Below are 22,811 nucleotides of genomic sequence, written 5' to 3'. Positions count from 1 at the left end.
GCAGGCATTTAATGCTACTGTCAGCACCTGAACTTTGGAAAAAAGTTTGAAGGAAAATGCAAAGTTTTTATTTCTTGGCTACCATGGTTACTATGGTTTGTAGTAATCGCTGATGTATTTTTTTGTGAATCTCTACATGTTCTCAGTAGATGAAAGATCTGCTCAGTCTAGCATGACATTTTACAGCATTTTCACTTCACTTAGAACTTTAGATCTGCGACAAACTACTCCATGAGCCTGAAAGGGACACAGTCGATTAAATTGATGGATGGGTAAAACTTTAGATGAGCATTCATACTAACCCATGAAAAGTGGACATTTTTGGAAAAATAAACGTTGGCGAAACAACCCACTTTATCTCTTTTGAGGTTGCTGGAGCCTGTCCTGGCTACTGTTGGCGAAGGCGGGTTCAACCCAAAAAAGGTAGTCAGTTTATCTCATTAAAATAAGAGCCTTTTTGGTCATTATTTGTAGTGAAATGAGCATTTGGAAAAGTCTGAAGACCAGGATGGAGAAGGAGAAATGAGTGATGATGGAAAAGATAACTTCCACTTTTAACATTTTACTATTATTATTATTATTTTGTCTTGATAAGCTACACAGCAGAAAAAGAACATGACTTTACATTACATATGGCTTTCTAATATTTTTGTTTTCAAAAGACTCGTATATTGTAAAGCAATAAAGACCTTTGAGACCCTCTTGTATAAACTGGCTTGATATGGACAGAGTTAAATGTAAAAACATATTTAAATGTTTAAACTGTGTATGTTTTCTTTTGTATCTAAACATTGAACACACTGTTGAGGTACGACATTTATTTATTTATTCTTTTGCCACCAATGACCTCACCCTGCTTTTGTAACCCATTTACACCCATGCTGAGTGAGGAGCGCCTCAAAACTTACGTCGACTTTAAACTTTACGCATGTATTTCTGTTTGTCTTGTTCTGGGCTAACTAATTTCCTTCAAAATCAATAAAGAACGACTGTTTTTCTTTTTTTTTTACTAATAAAAATTTTGTAAAATATGAAGAAACATATGTGATTTTACTACTTTAGGTTAATATATTTATAACAAATTTTATTAAGTTTTTGTAAAATTGAATATTCTATTTGTTTATTATTTATAATTTCACTTATACCAAATGTAAGTAAATAAAATAATATTTTTAAGAAAGAGTTTTTGTGTGTTTGATGAATATGTTTAAAGGAAAAATCTGAAACAACATTTGGCTTAAGTAGATCAATAATTCATGTTACGTTCATTTACAGTGCAATACTTTAAGGGCGTTTTGGTTAAATTAATATCTGGGGTAGCTTCACGTGTTATAGATTTTACTTGATGATGACATTTTGGGCCAAAATCATCCATTCTCTTAACCCACTAAAACATTTTAGGGTCATGGGGTTGCTGGAGCCTGTCCTGGATGCTGGGTGAAGGCGGGGTACACCCCGGACAGGTCACTGTTTTTGCCCCAGAATCTGTTTCACATTTTTATTTTGTTAATTTATTGAACCAGTGTTTGATGTTTTTCTTGGTAGACATTGATGTTTACCCCAGATTAGCAGAATTATTATTATTTTTGTTTTGTTTTTACGCCTTTATGTTTGGATTTAAATGTTTCATCTGCAGTTGTTGAAACAAATACTCCAGAATCTGTTTCACACTTTTTGAAGATTTGCTGTTCATTCTAGGATTTTAGATTATTAATTTAAATTACTTCCATTAAAAAAATTCAAACTCAACAGTATGTCAATCCAACAATCAGAACTCCAGTATGGATTCATAGCCTACTTATGATTATTATCTGCAGTGGTGTTCACATGAAACCGTTTTCCCTTCTCGTGCTCTGCGCGCATCCTGGAAGCTGATTGGGGTGTGCCATACACGCGCCCCTCGGACGCGCCCCCGCGCTTAACTCCCGTCCTGTTGCTCCTCAGAACAGGATGATCTCAGCCTGGAAGAGTCGGAGGTTTACTCCTCTCCCCGTCGTCCTGCTGACTCCCTCCTGAATGACGTCGCGGCGCGCGCGGAGCGGAGACCATAAAACCAGCGGGCGCTACGGGAGCGCGCAGAGCCGCACAGCGCGCGGGCCACTCTCGTTCCGTTTGGATCCTCCCAGCTTCTTTACGCGTCACCCTGCCTCGTTTGAAGCTGCTTTGAGTTTAAAAGAAACTTTCTTAACGGGGTTCTGTTCCTGTTCTGAGGCTCCATTACGCGCGCGCGTTCTTTTGGCCCCATGGAGCCTTTCACGGTCCCCGGAGCTCAGCTGTCGCTGTCCGACCTGTACTCCGTTATCCCCTACAACGTGACGCTCCCGGACGAGGGCGGCGGGCTGCAGAACTTGACCGAGCAGCGGCGGGCGGTGCGTGGCGCGGCGGGGATGATCATAGCCGTGTCCATCACTGCGCTCTACTCGCTCATCTGCGTCGTGGGGCTGCTGGGAAACGTGCTCGTCATGTACGGGGTGGTCAGGTGGGTAACCTCGGCGCTTTAGGAGACCAAAAGTGAAGCTTGAGCCAAAAATAATTGAGCAAGAAAAGAAAAACTGAAAATTGTAAAAGAAAATATAGAATTTCATTAGCTTTTAATTTTTCTCATCAATTTTTCCATAAATATGTCTTAAATTCTATGAATTTTTTCATGTCAGACAATTTGATTAATCTCAAACCAGCCGTAATTTGGAAAACCTTTAAAATGTTTTTATTGTTAATATTTTCTTGTGATATTAGAGGCTTTTACAGCTCTGGTGGAGTTCCCTTTTAAGGATTTTATGGAAAAATTAGAAGTTCTTGTAAATATGCTGCTTTGGTTTTTTCTCTGGCCAGAGAGTTTAAGTTAAGAAAAACTTGAGAAAGGAGATCACTTTGCTGATCATCTTCATCACCTATCCCTTGATTCTCTTACTACCTGGCAAATGGTAGAAAACACTCAGGTGAAACCTCAGCTTATCAGATAAAAACTACTGTTTTTACTGCAGAGGTAGGAGTTTACTGCTGCTTCCAGCCATAAAACTGCAGTTTTTGTTTCATTTCTGAGAAAGATGGATTTTTCCGAGCTCAGAAGGAAACTGTTATGAGGTAAAAAGGAAGCAGAGATGGACGGTTTGAGGTTGGAGTCGGTTTGAGCAGCTTTTTGAGTGAGAGTGAAATGATTTATCTGTGCCACAGAGAGCAGCCGGACGAGAACGGAGAGAAGCTGAGATGGAACCTGAAGTCAGGGTGACTTTAAACTGTCATGAACTCTGATGAGTCAGAGGAATCAGCCTGATAAGAGCTGATCAGATTTTCTACAAGCTGCTCGTATTATCTCCGTCATACAGGAAACGCTGATAAAAGCTTCCAGCAGGACGGATAATTAAATGAAGCACCTGCATCCCTCAAGCAGCAGCTCACGACGTATTTTATTAGCAGATTCTGCTCTAAGCTTTTTTTTTTTTTATTTCTTTTTTTATGCCAAAAATCGTGGTGAGGATGACATTTTAATAATTTATCCTAAAACTCAGCTTTATTTCTTTTTTCTTTACCTTTTTTTCCTAAAAGTTTTGTGAATTTTACCAGCATTTAATGTTTTTACCTAAAATAAACTGTAAAGTAATGATTCATTGTGATTAATTACTTTTATTGGATCACAATGTAGAAAACTGCATGAAAAACTGCACAAACTGTTGGTACACTCTTAGAACATTCAGGTTATTTCTTCAATCCGATTCTTGAGTTTTTCACGTTTTCTGGTTTATTTCCTGAGCCAGTTTTAAATGTTTTTTATTCTCATGTTCGTTTGTTTGTTTTTGTGTATGTGCTAACACTTCTTGACCAGGTCTCCCTCAAAAAATAGATTTTATCTCAAGGAACTGCCTGGTAAAATAAAGCTTAAATCAAAATACATTTTAAATAATTTTTGGGTTGTTCAATTTTAACCCAAATGATCCAATTTTTTCTGAAAAAAAAATAATCAAATTTTAACCCCAGAATTGGGTTACAAACAACTCAAATTTGGTCATTTTAACAATATAGTTTTTAGAGTGTATCCAAATAAAAGTCTTTTAATTGTAGTTTAGCTTCAATGTTCTGCACTGATGGGAGAGCTTTTATTTGACAAAACAAACCTACAGTTAATTCAACAATAAAGTATTGATTTTACCCTTAAATAATCATTTGTTTGTGAAGACACAAAAATGCACCTTGGTTTCCTTGATTAACTCCTTAATGCCCATTGTCATAAACATGCAACAAACCACTTTGGCTCTTAAAACACCGAAAAGTAGCATCAACTTAAAAGCAAAAACACAAGTATTAAAATAAATAAATAAATACAAGTAAAAATAAATCAGGCCTGGGGGGGACAACAAAACCAGCATAAAATAATAATAATATAAAAATGAGCCACAAGAACAAATATTACTTTGGGTTATTGTTATGAAGACACAAATACATTTTATTCTTTAAATAAAAATTACAAATATATGAAAATGTAAAACAATCCAAATAACTAATAAAGCTAAAAAATGAATTCCACAGAACATACGGAAACTGTTCAAGGAAAGAAAATGAGAATATTTATTTAAAATAGAATAGAAAAATGACAAAAATGACCAAAAAACACATTTCTGCATATCTGTTTGTTTGGTGAGATTATAAAAAAATATGGAGGATGGGATCAAAATGCTACCCAAAAAAACAGAAGAATTTGAAACATATGGTAAGCCAAATGGGATAATGCATTGACAATCGTGATTCTATGACACTTAACTTTTTTTGTTTTATTTTTTCTTTAATTCTTTTGTGTTTACATGACCAATTGTATTTGTTTATATGTAAAAACTAAATTAGAGTAAGATTGAGGTTTGGAATTAAAAATGTCCTCCCACCCACTCCTTTTTCAAGCTCTGTTTCATTTCTTGTTTGTTGCGTTTATTTGACTATTTTGTGTTAAAAATGAAAGGAAATCAAACCAAACTTAATCCCTTAATGCCCCAAATCGTTCAAATAAACAATCTGAAGAGCAGAAAACGTGAAGCACAGCAGAAAGAATTGTTCCTGGTTGAGCTTTGTCGCTGTTTCCAAGCTGCAATTGTTCAGAGAAACACAGACTGTGAATGCGTCCATAAACAAGTCATTTCACACAGGAAATGATTTTATTTGTACTAAACTGATATTTGTGGAGGAGCTTCAATGCTTCTGAATGTAAAATGTACCAAAAATGTATAAAGGAGTGTGAAAATTACATGACTATAGATGTCAAATCAGATGGATAAGTTACAAATCCCAGATGCATAGATTTATAGGGTTTTGACAAAATTATTAAAGTAAATTATCTATGTGTATTTTAGTTACTTCAGGCTGAAAATAAATAATGCAAAACCTGGTGACTTCTTCACCTGGATGCCTGTTGGAGATGCTTCCATTGTAGAGCCTGCAGGGACCTCATGGCGATGTGGGTGGGGCTTTCGGTTTCTGAGAGGTTTTCTGTGAGACTCGGTGTGGTTGTGGATGAAGAGGCCGCTCCACACATGCTCCACTCGAGGCACACGGCTCACAACAAGTCAAAGGGCCTCTTGATGTTCTGCCATCCTCTCCTCTACTCTCCTTCTGCAGCTTCTGTTAGTAAACAAGCAGCTTTGTGGCGGTGCTTCAATCTGAAGGGGATCTGCTCCGAGGATGTGGGTTTCATTTTAAGGCTGTTTGAAATGATTTTGCTATGCAAAAAAGGACAAATCCACCCTGAAAAACTGTAAAATATTCATCCTCTATGAGGAACAGGAGTGGAATTTTGTCTAAAAATATCATATCTTGTTGCCAGAAGGAACATGTGATGTCAGTCACACTCGCTGTTTTTTTTTTTTTTGTGTTCCCTGTTGGAGTGAACATGGCCACAGCGACACACTGCTGGACTCCGGCAGCTCCATCATGTGAGCACAAATGGACTCCAGCCATGGAAACACCGCAGAGCCCAGGATGATTTAGCGTTCGCCATGACTCTGCAGAGAAGGGAAAACGAACCAGAACCGATCTAAATGTAAATGTTGATTCTCTGGCACTGAATAGAGTCTGACCAAAAGACATAAATAGACTTTTATAGAAAAAAAATGTTAAATTGAAAATATTCTATTTCAATGAGTTTGTATTTTCTAAACGGTCACAAGCACACAGATGATAGAAAATGTTCTCTGGATCCAAGTTTTAAAGTTGCTCATTTTTGGAGCACAGTTTTCATTTTTTCTACAAGTTTCCGCAACAAAGTTTTACTCTGAAAAGCTGAAACATAAAGATTAAAGTTTTTTTTACTAACAAGTACCCAGTTAAAAGTATCACTCAAACTTTATTTTTTTCAACTGTACAATTGTTCCCAGTGGTCTTTTGATCACAATTCTACAGTTTTTAGCAAAAATCCAAAAAATCTGTCATTTTTATGATGTATTTTCAGCATGTTAACATTAGGAAGTTGAAGGGGTTGCTTCAAGTCAATCTAAGATAAATTAGAGATCGATCTAGCACAAAAAGCTAAAGTCCGATAGCTTGACGCTAGCGTATAATAGAATTCCCCATAGGACGGCTAACGCTAACGCTCGGTCGACCTAAACACACATGGTTGACTACATGAACATCTTTATAAACTCACATGGATGATTTTTACAAACTCTTATAAGGAAACGTTTCATTTGAAATTATCAGAAGAAATAAGAAAGAACTCAAATGTAGGATCATACAGCTGCTCCTATATGATCTACTCTGGTACAGTCATTTCACCTAGAAGATCTTCTATAGCTGTCAAAAGGATGTTGAGGTTGATTAAAAAAAATGTTTTTAATTGAAAGAAAGTTAACTTCTTTACTCACCTGTTGCTTTTTCATTTATGACACCTAGATACACCAAGATGAAGACCGCTACAAACATCTACATCTTCAACTTGGCCCTGGCGGACGCCCTGGCCACCAGCACGCTGCCTTTTCAAAGTGCCAAATACCTGATGAACACCTGGCCCTTCGGACAGTTGCTGTGCAAAGTCGTTATCGCCATCGACTACTACAATATGTTCACCAGTATCTTCACTCTGACCATGATGAGCGTGGATCGCTACATCGCCGTGTGCCATCCAGTCAAGGCGCTGGGATTTCGAACACCTGTCAAGGCTAAGATGATCAACATTCTGATCTGGATCTTGTCATCTGCAATTGGCGTGCCTATTATGATTATGGCTGTGACCAAAGTGACAGATACCGGTAAGATTGGTTTCATCTCAAGACATTATACAATGTTTAAACTAATCTCCATTGTCCAGGACTCTGTTCTGTAGCAAACCCCGCTTTAGGGCACTTTTCCTGTTTGGTTTTCAGTATCCACCATACAAACCATGTCTTGCTAGACTATTCTCTTCTGAAAATGCCCTTAGCGCTACAGTTTATGAATGTTTCATTGAGGGCGCAGTCATAATACAGCGGTTGGGTTTAAATGAGGATTTTTGTTTTAATGATTAGTTTGCTTTCAGGAGAAAGTGTGAAGATCACCTGAAATCTCATGAACCAAACAAGCAAATGCTAGTCACTCTGGTGCACTTTGACATTAGACGGCATAGTGTATACTGAATAATATTTACCAGGTAAATTAGCAAAAATTAAAGAACGCATGAGTAAAAATGTCTTGTTGACATTCATCTTAGACAAAACTGAGCCTCTGTTGTGATTTTGTGATCTTATCTGGTGGATAGATTTTGTTAGTCTCCTCCTGCAGAGTGAAACCCATCTGGTGTGACATTATTCAAAACCCTCATGAGTTTGTCAGGTTTATGAAGTACCCTTACTTTACTTTTCCAAAATAAAAAAAATAATTAAAGGTTTATTAGTCTTTTGTTTTTATCAACCAGTCAACTTAAGGGTTCTGAGGTCCTTCAGCTGTTTCTTCCATAATGACAGTCCCTTGGACTTTAACAATACTGATAAATGTCATGCTATGTACACACTAGCCTCGGCAACTGGTGTTCCACAAACCATTTTTCAATGAAAAGTCTATTTAAAACACTGTAAACCGGCGTTTCAGGCTTTCACGTTCAAAACTCTTGCATTCTTGTGTTGCTACGCAATTATTTAAAGACGGTTTTTGGTTCTAAGTACAAACCGGGCATTCATGAACATGTCCTGAAAGTTCAACCAGCTGTATGTGGCCCATTAACATGTGGCCCTCGGTCCTGGACCTCTAATTTAAAGGGAACCGTCAAAAAACAATGTCAAAAATTGACACAGTGTGGGCCCAAACCATACGTCCATGTGTGACGAGTGGGAGTGAGAATGCGCTGGAGACACAGACATGATGGAGGCGATGTCAACATTTCAAGTGATTATTGAATGTTCTATTTTTGTGTGTCAACACAACCCAACGGGGAGACACAATGCAGCAGGACCAGTGGAAATCAACCTTTAGTTTCACCTTTTAAACAAAGAAATCAATAGGCGTTTTTGAATCTTTAGCATTGAAAGCACCAAAGGAAAGATGGCTTTTACCTCCTTAATCTGAGTGGATTTTCTTCTCTTTCAGATAAAACCACATGTATGCTGAGCTTTCCTGATCCGGACTGGTACTGGGACACTGTCATCAAGATCTGCGTGTTCATTTTTGCTTTTGTGGTTCCTGTAATGGTCATCACCCTCTGCTACGGCCTGATGATCCTGCGCCTAAGGAGTGTCCGCTTGCTCTCTGGCTCAAAGGAAAAAGATCGGAACATGCGTCGAATCACTCGAATGGTCCTTGTGGTGGTGGCCGCCTTCATCATCTGCTGGACCCCCATCCACATCTTTATAATTGTGAGGACCATGGTGGAGGTTGACACCAGGAATCCCTTTGTGGTCGCGAGCTGGCACCTGTGCATCGCCTTAGGCTACACCAACAGCAGCCTGAACCCTGTCCTCTATGCCTTCTTGGATGAAAACTTTAAGAGATGTTTTAGGGATTTCTGCCTTCCGTGTCGGACCCGTGTGGAACAGAACAGTATCATCAGTGGCCGGCACACTACCAGGGAGCCGGTGTCCGTCTGTGCTCCGGCAGAGGTAGGAAGGAAGCCAGCATGACTAGACATGGACCGGATCCCCAACAGTTCTCACCAGAGGAGGATCCATCAAGATTTGCAATCAGAGGTGACGCAGATCTCTACAACAGAGTTTTAACGATAGATAAACCTCAAAGGACTTAAGATGACTTGGAGTTTTTGGGTTGACGTGCCAGAATAAAAAAAAAAAAAACGGAGCCTTTTTCGTTTTGCTTTTAAAGATTGTCTGCTGCAGGAAGTGTGATGCCACAGATAGGTTGTTGCAGTATTGATCAAAAAGCAAGATTAAGTCAGTGCATTCCTATGTGTTGTCAAAGACCAGGAAGAGTTTTTCATGGAAAAAAGGACAGATGTGGGGATCTTCACAAGAAGACAGATCTCATAGAGCCACACACAGACTCTGTGGACTTCAGAATCACGAACACTGAAAATGTCATTTAAAACTTGATGCTTATATACTTCACAACTTTAAATCCCATCTTAGCATGGTTTGCTGGATTCCACGGAAATGCTCGGATTTTTATGGGGATCTTTTCTTGCCCCCAGGAATGTCTAGAAACTGGAAACCTCTAAAGAAAAGTCCTGCCTTTTAGGTTTCTTTCATCCACGGGGAATCTGCTGGATTAAATGGGCAAGGTAGTAGTTCTCCAAAAAAAATAAAAGCTTAGCTTTGCACTCGAAAGGAGGTGTAGGACATTGTCGTAACAGTCAAAAATCAAAGCAGATGAATGAAAAATGCTCTTTTGTAAATAATTTAAAGCTTATAGAATTTCAACAATGTTATGTGCTTGTGTCTTTTTTTTTAAAGATATTTCATGTTTTGTTGTCTATTTTAATAGGTAATTATTTCAAATGTATAAAGCATGGAACAGAAAATGCTTAACTGATTAGAAATGGACTTTTTTCTCATATTTATAGACTGTGTTTGCAGTGACTGAGGACTTTCTTCTGCAAAGTGAGATCAAATCTAATTGTTGCATCAAGTGTGTGCAGCAGTGGAGGGATATTTTTGCTGTATAAATCGCTTGTGCATATTTTTGTAAATGACTGTGGCATAAATGTTCTGCTTTGTGAAGAGAAAGTGTTGGTTGTTTGAAAATGTCGATTAACTGTCTGTATTTTTGCAAACTAAAATAAAGTGATGATGGAGTTCATTCCAATCATTTTGAGAGGAAGAACAACTGGACTTTGGGAACCACGGAACCCCATTTCTACTCTTTGCAGATGATGTGCTTGTCTATTTGGAGGAAGTGTTTGTTCCCATCCTTACTAGGGTTGGGCACCGAAATTCGGTTCCAAGTAGGAACCGTTATGATTTGCGCGGTTCTACCGAAACCGAAAGATGCGGCTGCAAACGGTGCCGGATTTCGGTTCCAAATTCCATTGAAGTTTCATTTGTCTGTGGACATGTCAATCACTTGTACTCCCTTCTGATTTTTTACGATTCAGCCTATCTATTTACTTTCTTGTGTTCGTGGGCGGGCTCATATAAAACCGCCGAGATGGTCGGCTTCCGCAACGTCGGTGGGCGGGACTTTCGCTGTGAATAGTGGAGTTTCCGCAATTTTTAAACAACGCTGGAGCCCCATCCCAAAATGAAACAATGAATCGTTTCCTCCTTGTTGGGCTGCTAATAGCAGAAAGCTCGGCTCGGCTCCGCCCACCACCACAGCGGGTCGTCATCATCTGCTGCGCTTTGCAGCCGTGTGATTGACATTTATCTTCCGCCTTATTTTATTGAAATAAAATATTGCTTTTGCCCAAAAACAACTGCAAATAAATGCCACATTCCTGATTTAATTTAATAAAATGTCAGGCTAAAATTTCAAGGACGTTTAAGTTTATTTAAGACGGAGTTTTATATTATGCTTTATATTACGTGCGCACAGCTGCACGGCAGGAGGGAGTCTGCGCTTGTTTGAAGCCGTTCTGCTTTGGATTTAGGAAGATAAAGGCATTATTTTTTATTACTGAAGTACCGCAATAAGCACCGAAAGGGAACCGAAACCGAAACCAAAGAACCGCGGTAGCACCGGAACCGCATCAGAACCCATCGGTGCCCAACCCTAATCCTTACCAATGACCAAAAGATAAAATCCCAAACACAAGGGGAAGTTCTTTCTGTCCAGGGACCAGCAGTCTGGGAGGCCACCCTGCTAGCTCTGCTGGCCTCTGGGCAGCGGCGCTCGCTACATTGTCCACCAGGGGACTGGCCAGCATAGTGAGCCAGCCCAATGAGTGCTCATTTAAACCAATGTGGGCAAACACAGATGGGGCCACCACACATTTTCTACCCACTTCAAAACCATATGGGGTCCACTTAGCCCTACTGGGTGGGCAACCCTCAGGACGCAGACCTCTACTGGTACCCTAACCCTAATACAGTACCAATTCTAAGTCCGGCACCGCGTCCCGATGGTTGTGGACCCAGAATTTAATGGAAACAGCCAGTACGTCAAAAAACGACAAGTTGAGGACACCTAAAATGTCAAAAAGTGATGCGGAGGGGGCCCAAAACATATGTCCATATAGGATGAGTTGGGGTTGAGAATGTGTCTTCCTAGTGGGACATCTTTCTACAGTCTCAGGTTATGCTGAACTAGGAATGAAAAGATACTGTATTAAAAAACTCTCACAAGTGAGTTAAGGACATGTTCAAATACAGACATTTCATGTTTAAGCACAATCATTAATTGACTGCAAATAATGAAAATTAGTTTTCTCTCAAATAAATGAAAGCTGCAACAAAATAGTAACGAGTCCTAGATGAGGCCGGGTCTAAATTTGCTTTGTTTTTCAGTGAAGAATGCAACATTGTAAACCGTGTTGTTTTCAATTCAGGCCTGTTGGCTTTTCCCTCATTTTCTGAAAGACATGACGCTTGGTTACAAACAATTTATTCCTGTTTTTTACAGAAACGTAGAAAGGAAAATTGAGAACAAGAAGGCTTGACTACTCTGCCAGCATTAAACATAAAAACAAGTTTGTTAGTTGCCTGTTTTAAAATCTAACTCAGTCATTTTTTGTCACGACTTATAACAACATATTGCAAAGTCAAAGCTACGTGACTAATCAGATACATGTTAATGAGTCCATCCGGACCAGATAAGCAATCAAGAACTATGAGCAGGAGCTTAGATTAGTAGAGGAGCAAAAAACAGACATGAAAAACAAGCAAACAGGAATTGATTCAAATAAAATAATTGAATTAAAAAAATGTAACCCATTCTGTGGACACACAAAGTCCCATAAGATTTGTGAAAATTGCACAAAAAATACGAAAACCCCATTTTGTTGCTTCAAATGACTAGAAATAATGTAGAAAAATATTCATTTCTAGGTTTGAACGTGAGTTTTTACTAGGATTATTCCCATGCTGCAACAGCTTCTTGAAGAGGAGCACTTCATTCATGCAACAAAATGTTGATATTTCACTTAAATGTTAATGGGGTAAAGTGTGTCCCCTTCACAGTTTTAACTCACATTCATAAATAAAATATTAACAGACGAGAGCTCAAGTGGCTTTCGCCTTTGTTTGCAGCTACAATCCTCCCTTCTCGCACCTCCTGATGTCCACCTGCAGTGAAAGCCATTGTCACAGCCATGAGCTTAATGAGCTGCTGCTATTGTTGTGTAAAAATGTCCACAGCACTTTGTGAAAAACACAAAATGTCTTTTCAGTTTATGCATAAATTGAGAGAAGTTGACGCAGGGTTACAGCAACGCTGGGTTTTCTCTTACATTTGCTGAGCTGTTTGCTGAAAGCTGACAGGAGGAGCTAAAAATGCAACAGACGGGTTTGGAAAGATGGCAGGCTGAGTCTTGACCGTGAGAAACACTAACGAGGAGTCTTTGCCGCTCTTTTCTGAGCCTGGAGCGCACAGCAAGTTGATTAGAATTTAACACCTGCAACAAGAGCCTCGAATCCAGAAGTTTTATCTCAGACAGAAAAATAAGCCTTTAATAACATATTCTACAAAGCACATAAAAGTGTACATAGGAATACTAATTTAGAAAAAAATGCATCACAATATTTAACAGTCTTTTTTCAGAACAGATCTTACAGAAGTCCACAAGAGATAAGGCATGAATCACCTTTATCTGAAAGATTAATATTATGTAGTTCTTGCTATTATTGGAGCACTAAAGCTCAATTTTGATGCTAAGACATTAAACTTTTGCCTTTATTCCACTATAGTTCAGCTTGTTTTCCTACTTTATTGCAGAAACAATAAATTTTTCTTTGCATCCTCCCTCAAAGACATCCTTCTGATCTCTTTTATCCTTTATGCTCTTCTCTTTGACCCCACACGAGAACGTCATGGGAAGAAAGATTTGGTTGACTTTGAATCAATTTTTATTACATTTACATAACGAGACAACAGGTCGATATTCTCCAAAGTGAACCATAAATGTAGAAAACTGGACTATAAAAAATACACTTATAGATGTCCCAATCAAACATGCAAAAATATTATCTTGACCAACACAAAATACGTATTTTTAAAAATAAGAGGATAAAAGAAAATTTCATGGTCTGTTGTATGTGTTGGTACAGTACAAATGCTGCTGTTAGAAAGTGATGGATTAACAAAACATGAAATTGGAAGTTAAAACAGGTATATATCCACAACAGTGATGTTTCTCAGCCTTAATCATTTGCTTTAAATGTTACGACCGCACATAGCTGCTGAATAGGATTCTCTTCTCTCCTTTGACAAAGTAAATTCTGCTGTTTTCTCTGCTATGAGTTAGGATGGGTCATATGCTCTCGTGTAAATACACGAGCCTGCATTCAAAGCAATGAACTACATTACCAACCTGTGCAGCTGGAAAATTGGAAGGGAAGCCTCTTGGCTTCTGATCTGGTAATATGTGTGAATGAATGCACAGCCGGTCCTTTCGTCACCCGTTTTGCTAGAAATCATTCATCTATCTCTGAGGGTTTCATGTCTGCACTCTATAAAGAGGATGGAAGAAGAACATCGATACGTTGATTCTTTGTGAGATGACTCCATATGTTTCTATTGGTCGCTGAAACCAACAATTTGGGATTTCACTTTTTTAACAGGTTTCAAGGTGTTGAAATGTTTGGTATACCATGGTGTCAACACCTCGGTATGTCACCCTGTCAGCACCGTGAGTCTTGACACCGAAATATACCGAGCTGTTGACACCTTGTTCAGATGCAGTAAGGCCGTTACACATTTCTGAGATATTGTCAGGTGTTAAGGTGTTGACACCTTGTGTTGCTATATATATTTTGTTTACATTGTGAAGGGAATGTGAAACTGATACAGCATGCTTACTGAGCCACATAAAAGTTTCAGTTTTCTAGAACAAAGAACGGCTTTGTTGGTCCTCTAATTCTTCATACACACCAGGTATGTGATATGTGTTCAAGAACACGCTGAACGCTGGTTCTTGAACACATTTTTAGCAAACGATGTTTATGCTGAACTGTTACCACCTGATACGAATGCATGTACTCACAGTTGGAAGAGGTTTGATGCAAAATCTCAAAGTGGTGCAAGTATTGCGAATCATACTCCTGGCTTTGTCTTTTACAGCTCCATTCTGATGCATAAAAGACTACGGCTCAATCCAAATTCTTCCCCTATCATGACAGCGTCTCCCTACCCCTCTAATTGTAGGGGCATTTGAAGTGGTAGGGTTGTTCAGAACAGCGGAGGGTTGGCGGAGCCCTCTACCGCAATGGTGTTGATAAGCACTTTTCTTTACGTGGTTGGGGTTTGACTTCTTGTTTTAGCACAACCTTTTAAACGTAAAAAAGACAACACTGTTACGTATTTTCGAGCAGTAGTATCTCTGTGCTGATGTAGCTGACCGGTGACTATTGATGACAGCATCAAGTGGGACTGACATCCAAATTTGAAAACAGAATTTTTCCATAAATATCCATTTAGAGGGCTAAATGTAGAGGTAGGAAGAAGCCGTATAGGGGTAGTGGAAGAATTCGGTTTCGGGCTTGGTAGCATACAATTTTAGCCGAGCACAAACCGCAATAATTAATTTTCCCTCCATGACTGAATGGAATTGAAATGGTTTATTTCAAGAAATAAAGCAAGAATGCATTTAAAATGTAATCAACGGAGGTTTACATCTGTACAAAGACATGTCAGACATAAAATAATTAGGTATCATGTTATAGATTGCTTGAAAGGGAGTGGAAGGAAGCAAACTGGCTCGACCATTTACTTTATATGAATTATCCTTTTCCGGTTGATAACTTCTGATGAGATGCTTATAACTTACTAACATACAGGTCATTTAAAAAATCCTTGTGTTTCAATAACTAACATGACTATGTAAGTAGACATAACAGTATTTCAGACCAATTTTTAAACAGTTTTGAAGAGGACGCTACCCACACGTCACAATCAAATCTGAGTCCTTGATTGGTCAAAGTTCCACTTGCTTTAATTTTCAAAGCATGTTCAATGGCCAAATATTTTGTACAGTACACGGAGCCCCAAAACACATTTAAAAATTTGCATGAAGTACATCAAGTAACTGTCGGGTACGGTGGCCGTTTTGGTTCAGTTGTTCCATTCTCGGTTCGTTTGGTATTCAGACTGAGGAATCTCAGACCCAACCCAAGTTCGGTCCAACGAAGCAAGACCAGCTCGGAAAAGGGGTCAGAGAGCGGTTCCTGGTACAGGTGTGGTGCCAAAGTGTTATCCCCTGCCAGGATTCACATTCAGTCAGGGGATAACTACCTCGGCACCACAGCTCCGCGGAGAAAGTGGGTGTGTGCTTGTTGTAGTCTGGGGGCGGAGCTTACAGCACAGGTTTTTCCGAGAGGGGGCGGTTCACATTGTGCTGACAATATGACCCGCCTGTTATTATGGGTATGGGAGGGGCTGCTGCAGAGAGCACATGTTTTTAGAGGATTACTCTTAAATTCATGAATGGATCAAAATACCACTTTGGGGTTCTTTATGGTGAGGAATAAACAGTAAAATGGACAATTTCCTATCACAATTTTTTTAACCATATTAAGCACCCATACATACCAGCTTTTATGGGAAGTCATAGTTAAGTCTTCATCAGTCTCAGCAGCTCACTGAGCCTCACATCCCACCCAGACCCCAGAATCTCTCACTGTCATTCTTCAAGGGGAATTGTTTGCTTTTTGTCACCTGCCTGTCAATAAGTTCCTCTCTCTCAGCCTCTCACTCAATATTTGACTTAATTGAAACCCACCTGGAAAACAGTATTCAATTCACGTAAAGGCTGAAGGGCTGCACTCAAGAGCGTGAAGTGGGTCTTCATGATGTGATCGCACAGGTGGATGTCCTCTGGAACTTCTCTCCACTTCCCTTTGGCTCTAATCTGGAGTATGGAAGCACAGAGTGGCAGTTAGATGTTGAAATGTGAACATACTGTAGCATAGGAAGCTGTAGTGTATCTGCTGGAGTTAACATTCTTATCTGTTGGGCATCTAACTGGTTTAACCCCATCTGAATGCAGGTTAAGCTGCTGGGTTTCTCCTGTTGTGTGTTTCTGTGTGAACATCTCAGCTACACACTTCCAGGAGTTGTTACAAAAGGTGAAAGTAACACTGGGCTTTGGCACACAGTCTTTTCATTTTAGCCTGTATTTATTACCTGGCCTGCCTCTGTGGATGTCTCATGCTGACTGAAATTGGTTATTCCCTCATGTGAGACAATAGAATAATAGTTACAAGTCTTATAAAGCAGGTGATTGTATGTCCTCTTTCGACACTTTAAGAAAAATAAAAATGTGACAAGAATCCCTTTTTTATTTATCAAATCTCTTCATCTCACTCTTATCTTTTCTCTGGTTAGGATTGGTCCCTATACGACTAATGCCAGGTGTTCATTTTAAAAATGTAACTTATTCCATTGGCAGTTCATCATCTCTCCTGTCCAGGAGTATAAAACTTGACGTGGAACGACCTTAGTATTACATTAAGGAATATTTCTCAAAAGAGGATTGCACCAAAAAAAAATCCTTTCTTGTAATCTTATTCTTGCAACACAATTAGAATAACTTTTGCTCTTTTAAAATGATCTGAACTGAATTAGACTATAATTTTTCGAACTTCTTAGATTAAAAAAGTTTCAATTAAATTAGCTTGATTTGAAGTTTTTTTTCTTCTGTTATGCACCTTAAAAGTAGATGTGAACTGAGGGTTCATTAATTAACTGAATTAAATATTTGAACCTTATTATAAGAAATATGGTTATTGGACAAAAGATGATGTTTACATACAATTGTGGCTTGATTTAATTCTATTTATTTCACTTTTCGTCTAGCTTTATTGATAAAGCACCCGTTGACAATCAAGGCCGTCTCAATCTGTTCATCCAGAGTTATTCAACACTTTTCAGTGTTAGTAAACTCCTAAAAAAGTTGTGTTTCAAACTCAAAATCGCATCAACCTCAGAGTTCTTCCAGAAGAAATTAGTGGACCAGTTCAGTTCAAGTTTTTCTTTGAGCCACAGTTTTGGATGAATGGATGTGGTTTATTTCAAGCATAAATTGTAATACAAGACAAAAAAAAAGAGAAAAATCAAAATTTTCATACTCATTGCAGAAATATAGAAATAAAGACATTTACATCACAGTTGATTCCTTAAATATAGTGATTATTAACTAAAGTTAAGCGTTTGAAGAAAGAAAAAGCTGAAGAAAGAAACACGTTTTTCCATGATCCACACGTCTTTGGGGGTCATGGGGGCTTCGCCCGAATTCTACGTCTTTTCTCTCATAGCTGCTTGTTTTAGTCTAATGGAGAACAGTGCTTTGGCTTTTGGATACATTCTCCTACAAAATGCACCATTAGGAGTCATTTTCCCTCCCCTTTCTGTCTGTGATCTGTTTTTGTTTGTCCAGAGGTTTAGGGCGACGGGTGTTTTGAACCGTAGTCACACTTAGAGCCATAACCGCAGGAAACCAGGGAGAGCTGCCGTCTTGTTTCCAACCTCATGCACACCTGTGGATTCCCATTAAAACAAAAAGCTGCATGTTTTAACAAGGAATATACACTGTTTTTAAGCAAATATCTCTGACATATATAATTTTGCATGCAAATTGAGCTAAAACGAGTTTATTCTGTGCTTTTATCAAACAGCCCTGCTGTGCTTTTCAACAGAACACCCAGACCTGTTTAGGTATAGTGGCATAATTTTAAAAACGGAAAAAGCTTTGAAGTAGAGTCACATAATCAAAAAAATTAAAAATAAAAATACAAACATCCTGCAGAAAAAAAGATTTACTTTAATAAAGACACAAAAAAAGGATTGAGAACATCAGGAAGCACATTAAATGAATACAAATTCCTTAAAAAGAAAGATAGGTCCCACATTAGAGCAGCTGTACGACCTCTTCGGGGGCTTTTTTCAGGTTCAGGATTGATTTTATAGGTTGTTTTTATGTTTGTGTTTCTTAGAATAATATGATTTTATAGTGCAAACCTCCCAAAATGCTTTTCTAGGAATACAAATTAAAATCTGCAGTAGGATTTTCTAGAAGCAGCATCAACGGAGGGATTTGCCAGCTTTGCCTTTTTAAGCAAAGGTGGGTCAAATGCTTTTCTTTTAGATATGGAATCCTGGAAAAGTTTTTAGAAAGTGGTAATAAACAGGGTGATATTATTCATCATGCATGACCAGGACTCGGTGTAGAGAGAAGAAGAGTGCAGCACAAAAGCTTTCGTGTCTCTCCTCACTAGCAGAAGAAAATGAAACACCCGGCGCCACATGTCCTCTGCAAATTCACAATCACATATTTCCGTTGCCATGGACACCACCCCAGGAGCTGTATACTTCAGTGAAGGAGCTGAAGAGTTTCAGTTTAATAATGGAGATTTGTCCCAATAGAAGGCTATCATCATTTAACCCTGATTACTTTATACCACAACATTGAGATTGTTAATCCCAGCTGATTGGCTGAGACCTGACCGTGTTAACAAACCAAAGTGTGATCCGTGTCCCCGGTGAGGCCTTCACAGAAGCTGGAGGATTTGTAATTTCTCCCAGGATCTCACCGAACAACGAAGCATTCTTGAGATTAAATGAAGACACACTGGAATTAATCTGCAAATATCACATTGCAAAGTTTGTGAAATCTGAACTTCGGCTCTGCTCTCTACAAACTTTTCAAAGGTTATTTCAGACAACGGAAATCTTTAATCTGCTTGATGAGTCTGTTTGTCCCCGAAATCATCAAAGTGGAATAGATGCATTTCACCAGAGTAGCGGTTCAGAGACACACTGATACCCCTCCCTAGTGGCTCTCTGGCTGAAGAAGAATAGAATATTAATAAAGTAATGATAACTAAATTAGCATAAATTCAACTTGGATTGTTACATTTGTGAATTATGGCTGTGCAACTAAAAGTAAGACAGCTGAGTAAAAATGTTAACATCCCTGACATCAAGAGGCATTTACTCTACACTCCCTCCAGAATGCACATATATACTAAAATAAACTTTTAGCCAAAAAGTCTTTTACTATTGCTCAGTTTATATGAGTTTAAATCACATCTTATCTTGCGTTATACAACAATGGTTAGTACTGTCCAGAAGAAAGTTGCTAAAAAATGTATGTTTTCTTTATTTACATTTTCTGCTGGATCTTAACCCTTTAACTACCTGAAAAAGAAGAAAAAAACACTTTATTGTGCTGCTTACTGCCTAATTACGGAACCACTTAAATGGACATCAAATAGAAAAAAACAAACAAAAAAAAAAAAGAAGTAAGAACATTTTTTTAAATAAAAATACTTACTGTAAAAAAAAAAAAAATAATAACTTTTTTTTTTTGTTATAGCTGATGCACACCAGATAATAACTGTTGCACACCAGTTACTGTCCAGATTTTTTTTTTTTTACTACTTTAATTTTTTACCAAAAAAAGTTCTGGTCAGTAAGTGGTGCCAACAAGTTAGTAACTTTTTTTTATTGAATAAAAAATGCTCTGGTTACTAATTGAAGCGCACCAGTTACTATCTAGTTACTAACCAGAATTATTATTTTTTTATTATTTCAATTTTTGGGAAAAAAAAAAATGACATCAATTTTTTTTCAATTTCCCTTTGGGGCTCTGTACCTTAGGAAGTTATACACACAATCAATAATTTTAAAAACATGTTTTCTAAATGTTTCCCACCGTTTGGTTGAGCAGCCAGTTAAAGAGATAAATGAATAAACTCATGTTTATGTTCAGGTTAACAGCAGTGGTTAGTCAGAAATATGATAGTGCCTCACTAAAGTAGATCTAGTGTATAATAATAAGAGAACATAACATTTTTGTCTTGCGTTTTCCTTTTGTAGGAGCTCATTAGCTGCACTGGGATAATCCTGTTTGACACAGGAAGTCTTTTATTTTGAAAGGGAGCCTTACAAGCGTCTTTTAAAAATTAAGAACAATTTCTCACTTTGTGAAATTACTTGTTTCTCTTCATACTTCCAATTTTATTTAACCCCCCCAAAAAATAAATAAATAAATATATATATATATTTAGAGTTTTCTAAACACCATCCTGTTTGTTAAACTGATGAACTGCCAGGATGAGTAGAACATCAATCGTAATATAAAATGTCAGAGGAAAGCTAGTTTCTGTCTGCTGGCCCTGGACAGGCTGTTATTACTCACGAAACAGATAAAGACTACAATAAAATGCCATTTCACTCAAACGGGGACATGAATGCAACACTTTTATCTTTATTTTTCCACCTCAATAAAGCTGGAAATGAATAAAAACACCTTTTTGCTTCAAGAGGCAAATGTTATTTCTAAACTCAACAAATAGTTTTGTTCCATTTAGGAGAAATGTTTTACTTTTTTTTAATGTTGAAACTGACCTCAAGAGTTTTTATCGGTTATTTGTTTGCATCCATTTGGAAGTCTCAGGAACATTGGAGCCTTTTCCAAAGTTCCTACAGGAAACTATTAGAATAATTCATTTTAATTAATTATGTTTTCATCATTGTTATTCAAATGTGTCCTCCCACCACAGATTCTCATCTACAGAAACTCAAGAGTAATCATTATTGAGTTTGATATTAATCAAATGATGGAAATTCATGTGGATGTGCTTTTTTCTGTTTATAATTATAGTTTAAGTCCAAATAAAAGCCCACAGAGCAGCAAGCAGAGAGGGGGGAAAGGATGGACACGTGGGAAGAAGACCTTCAGTGGATTTGAGCTTTAAGGAGATGGATAGAGACAAGAAAGGTGAAAAAAGAGTGAAGCTTTAGGAAAATGGAGAGAAAAGGGATTACAGATGAATAATGGGTTTTCCAATAAACGTGTTATGAATCAAAATTCCCCCAAAAAGCGCACATTTTTCACCTCCCAGTTAGTTCTTTGAAACATAAAACACAAAGTAAATACAACAAAGACGAACCTGACGTGACATAATGAATATTTAGAAACGATTTTATCCATGAATAAAAAAAAGGACATTTTCAAGGGTGACAGTTTCAATGCTTCAGCCTCACTGTTCATATGTGAGCAGTAAGTGGATTATGAAGCTCCAGCACAGCAGAACAAGAATTATTCTGTCAATTAGAGCGCGTGTGCATAATTTTGCATTTCATAAAACTTTATGTGCAGAAAATTGTGTTTCAACAGAGCAGATTTTGTGTTTTCGCCCCACTCCTCGCCCTTTATCTACACCTAAAACCATGTGATCCAGTTCATATCCGGGCAAAATGCTCCTCCGTTATTATATATCCAAACATAACGGGGAGTTTGAGCATCAAAAAGTCACAGTCCTAACAGCTGGTACCCCCCAAATCGAGTGGAAATCCCCCTTTGATAAACTATCAGTGAGACTCTGTACACCCCATGAGCCTACTAAAACAATATTATACATTCTGAATCAATATTTTAGACCTCATAAGTCTCCTGAACACAAGAAAAACATCCAATAACATTTTTTTAAAGCTGGAATGCATGGAGAAAACCTACACGTTTAAACATCTGAGCTGCCCCGCTAATGAATTTAAGTTGTTTTTTTCAAAATAAGACTGAAAGTTGAAAAGAAAAAGAGGTAAAGAAATAAAAAAAGTTATACTGTCAATGCAAATTAGGGTACAACCAAATGTTGTTTTGCTTAAAGGGTAACCAAACAGGGACTCCACCCACAGCCGAAATGTAAAAATCCAGTCAGAGGGATTATTTTTAAAACTTTAAAATCTTAGTTTTGTAACATAATTATTAACTATATATATAGCATTACCTAGATCAGCGGCCACCAACACGTCGCCCGCGGGCGACCTGTCGCCCGCGAGCACCACATCAGTCGCCCGCAGGCCTCTTCTAAAAATAGCACAATTCACTTGTGAGCTGCTCGAAAATTTTATTTTAGTGTGATGCGATTTTTTTGAATCACACCTGCGTTCATAAAGGATTAAAAATTAAAATATCTTAAAGCTATATTGTAACGACTCAACTGGTATGTTAATAGTAGAAGGGACGCCGTAGGGACCCAAAAAGCGCGTTACTCTATCACTGTCTGGAGAGGAGAAACGTCGGTGCCCTGCACATCGCACGACCCCTAACAGCCTCAGGCAGAAGACCACGAGGCAGACTGCGTACTCTCACGTCCATCATCAACCCCCATTTATTTTAAACACACATGAACGGCCAAACAGTATGAACCTGACTTCTGCTCACAGCTCTCTCACTCATGGTGAGCAATGTAACACACCCCAGATTTCCCACTTCCCATGAGTCTTAGGAGCTGAAGGCGGGGCTAACCCCCGGGTCG

General features: G+C 38.3%; 1 protein-coding gene and 1 long non-coding RNA gene across 3 annotated transcripts in view; one reads left to right on the top strand and one right to left on the bottom strand.

The window, feature by feature from the left end:
• The first annotated feature begins 1,292 nt into the window (after window positions 1–1,292).
• On the top strand, window positions 1,293–10,193 carry oprd1a (opioid receptor, delta 1a). Of its 2 annotated transcripts, XR_004948639.1 has the most exons (4): window positions 1,293–2,479; window positions 6,871–7,226; window positions 8,536–9,183; window positions 9,266–10,193. XR_004948639.1 is itself a non-coding variant. In XM_024295931.2 (3 exons), the coding sequence occupies exons 1-3, from the start codon at window positions 2,244–2,246 to the stop codon at window positions 9,063–9,065; spliced, it is 1,122 nt and encodes a 373-aa protein (XP_024151699.1). In that variant the 5' UTR covers window positions 1,293–2,243; the 3' UTR covers window positions 9,066–10,193. The 2 variants fall into 2 exon arrangements, 1 of the variants encoding a protein (XP_024151699.1); XM_024295931.2 differs by having other exon boundaries at window positions 8,536–10,193.
• LOC112161215 overlaps window positions 4,780–22,811 on the bottom strand; it is a 25,251-nt gene continuing 7,219 nt past the window's right edge. The window contains exons 2-3 of the long non-coding RNA XR_002921822.2: window positions 16,271–16,399; window positions 4,780–5,984 (exon numbers count right to left, since the gene is read on the bottom strand). This is a non-coding gene — a long non-coding RNA (uncharacterized LOC112161215). The remainder of the gene's footprint in view (window positions 5,985–16,270; window positions 16,400–22,811) is intronic.

This window comes from Oryzias melastigma, linkage group LG11, assembly GCF_002922805.2.
Source record: "Oryzias melastigma strain HK-1 linkage group LG11, ASM292280v2, whole genome shotgun sequence".
In the NCBI taxonomy this organism is placed as follows: Eukaryota; Metazoa; Chordata; class Actinopteri; order Beloniformes; family Adrianichthyidae; genus Oryzias; species Oryzias melastigma.
Note: the sequence above shows the minus strand (reverse complement) of the source record. Positions and strands in the feature narration are given on the sequence as shown.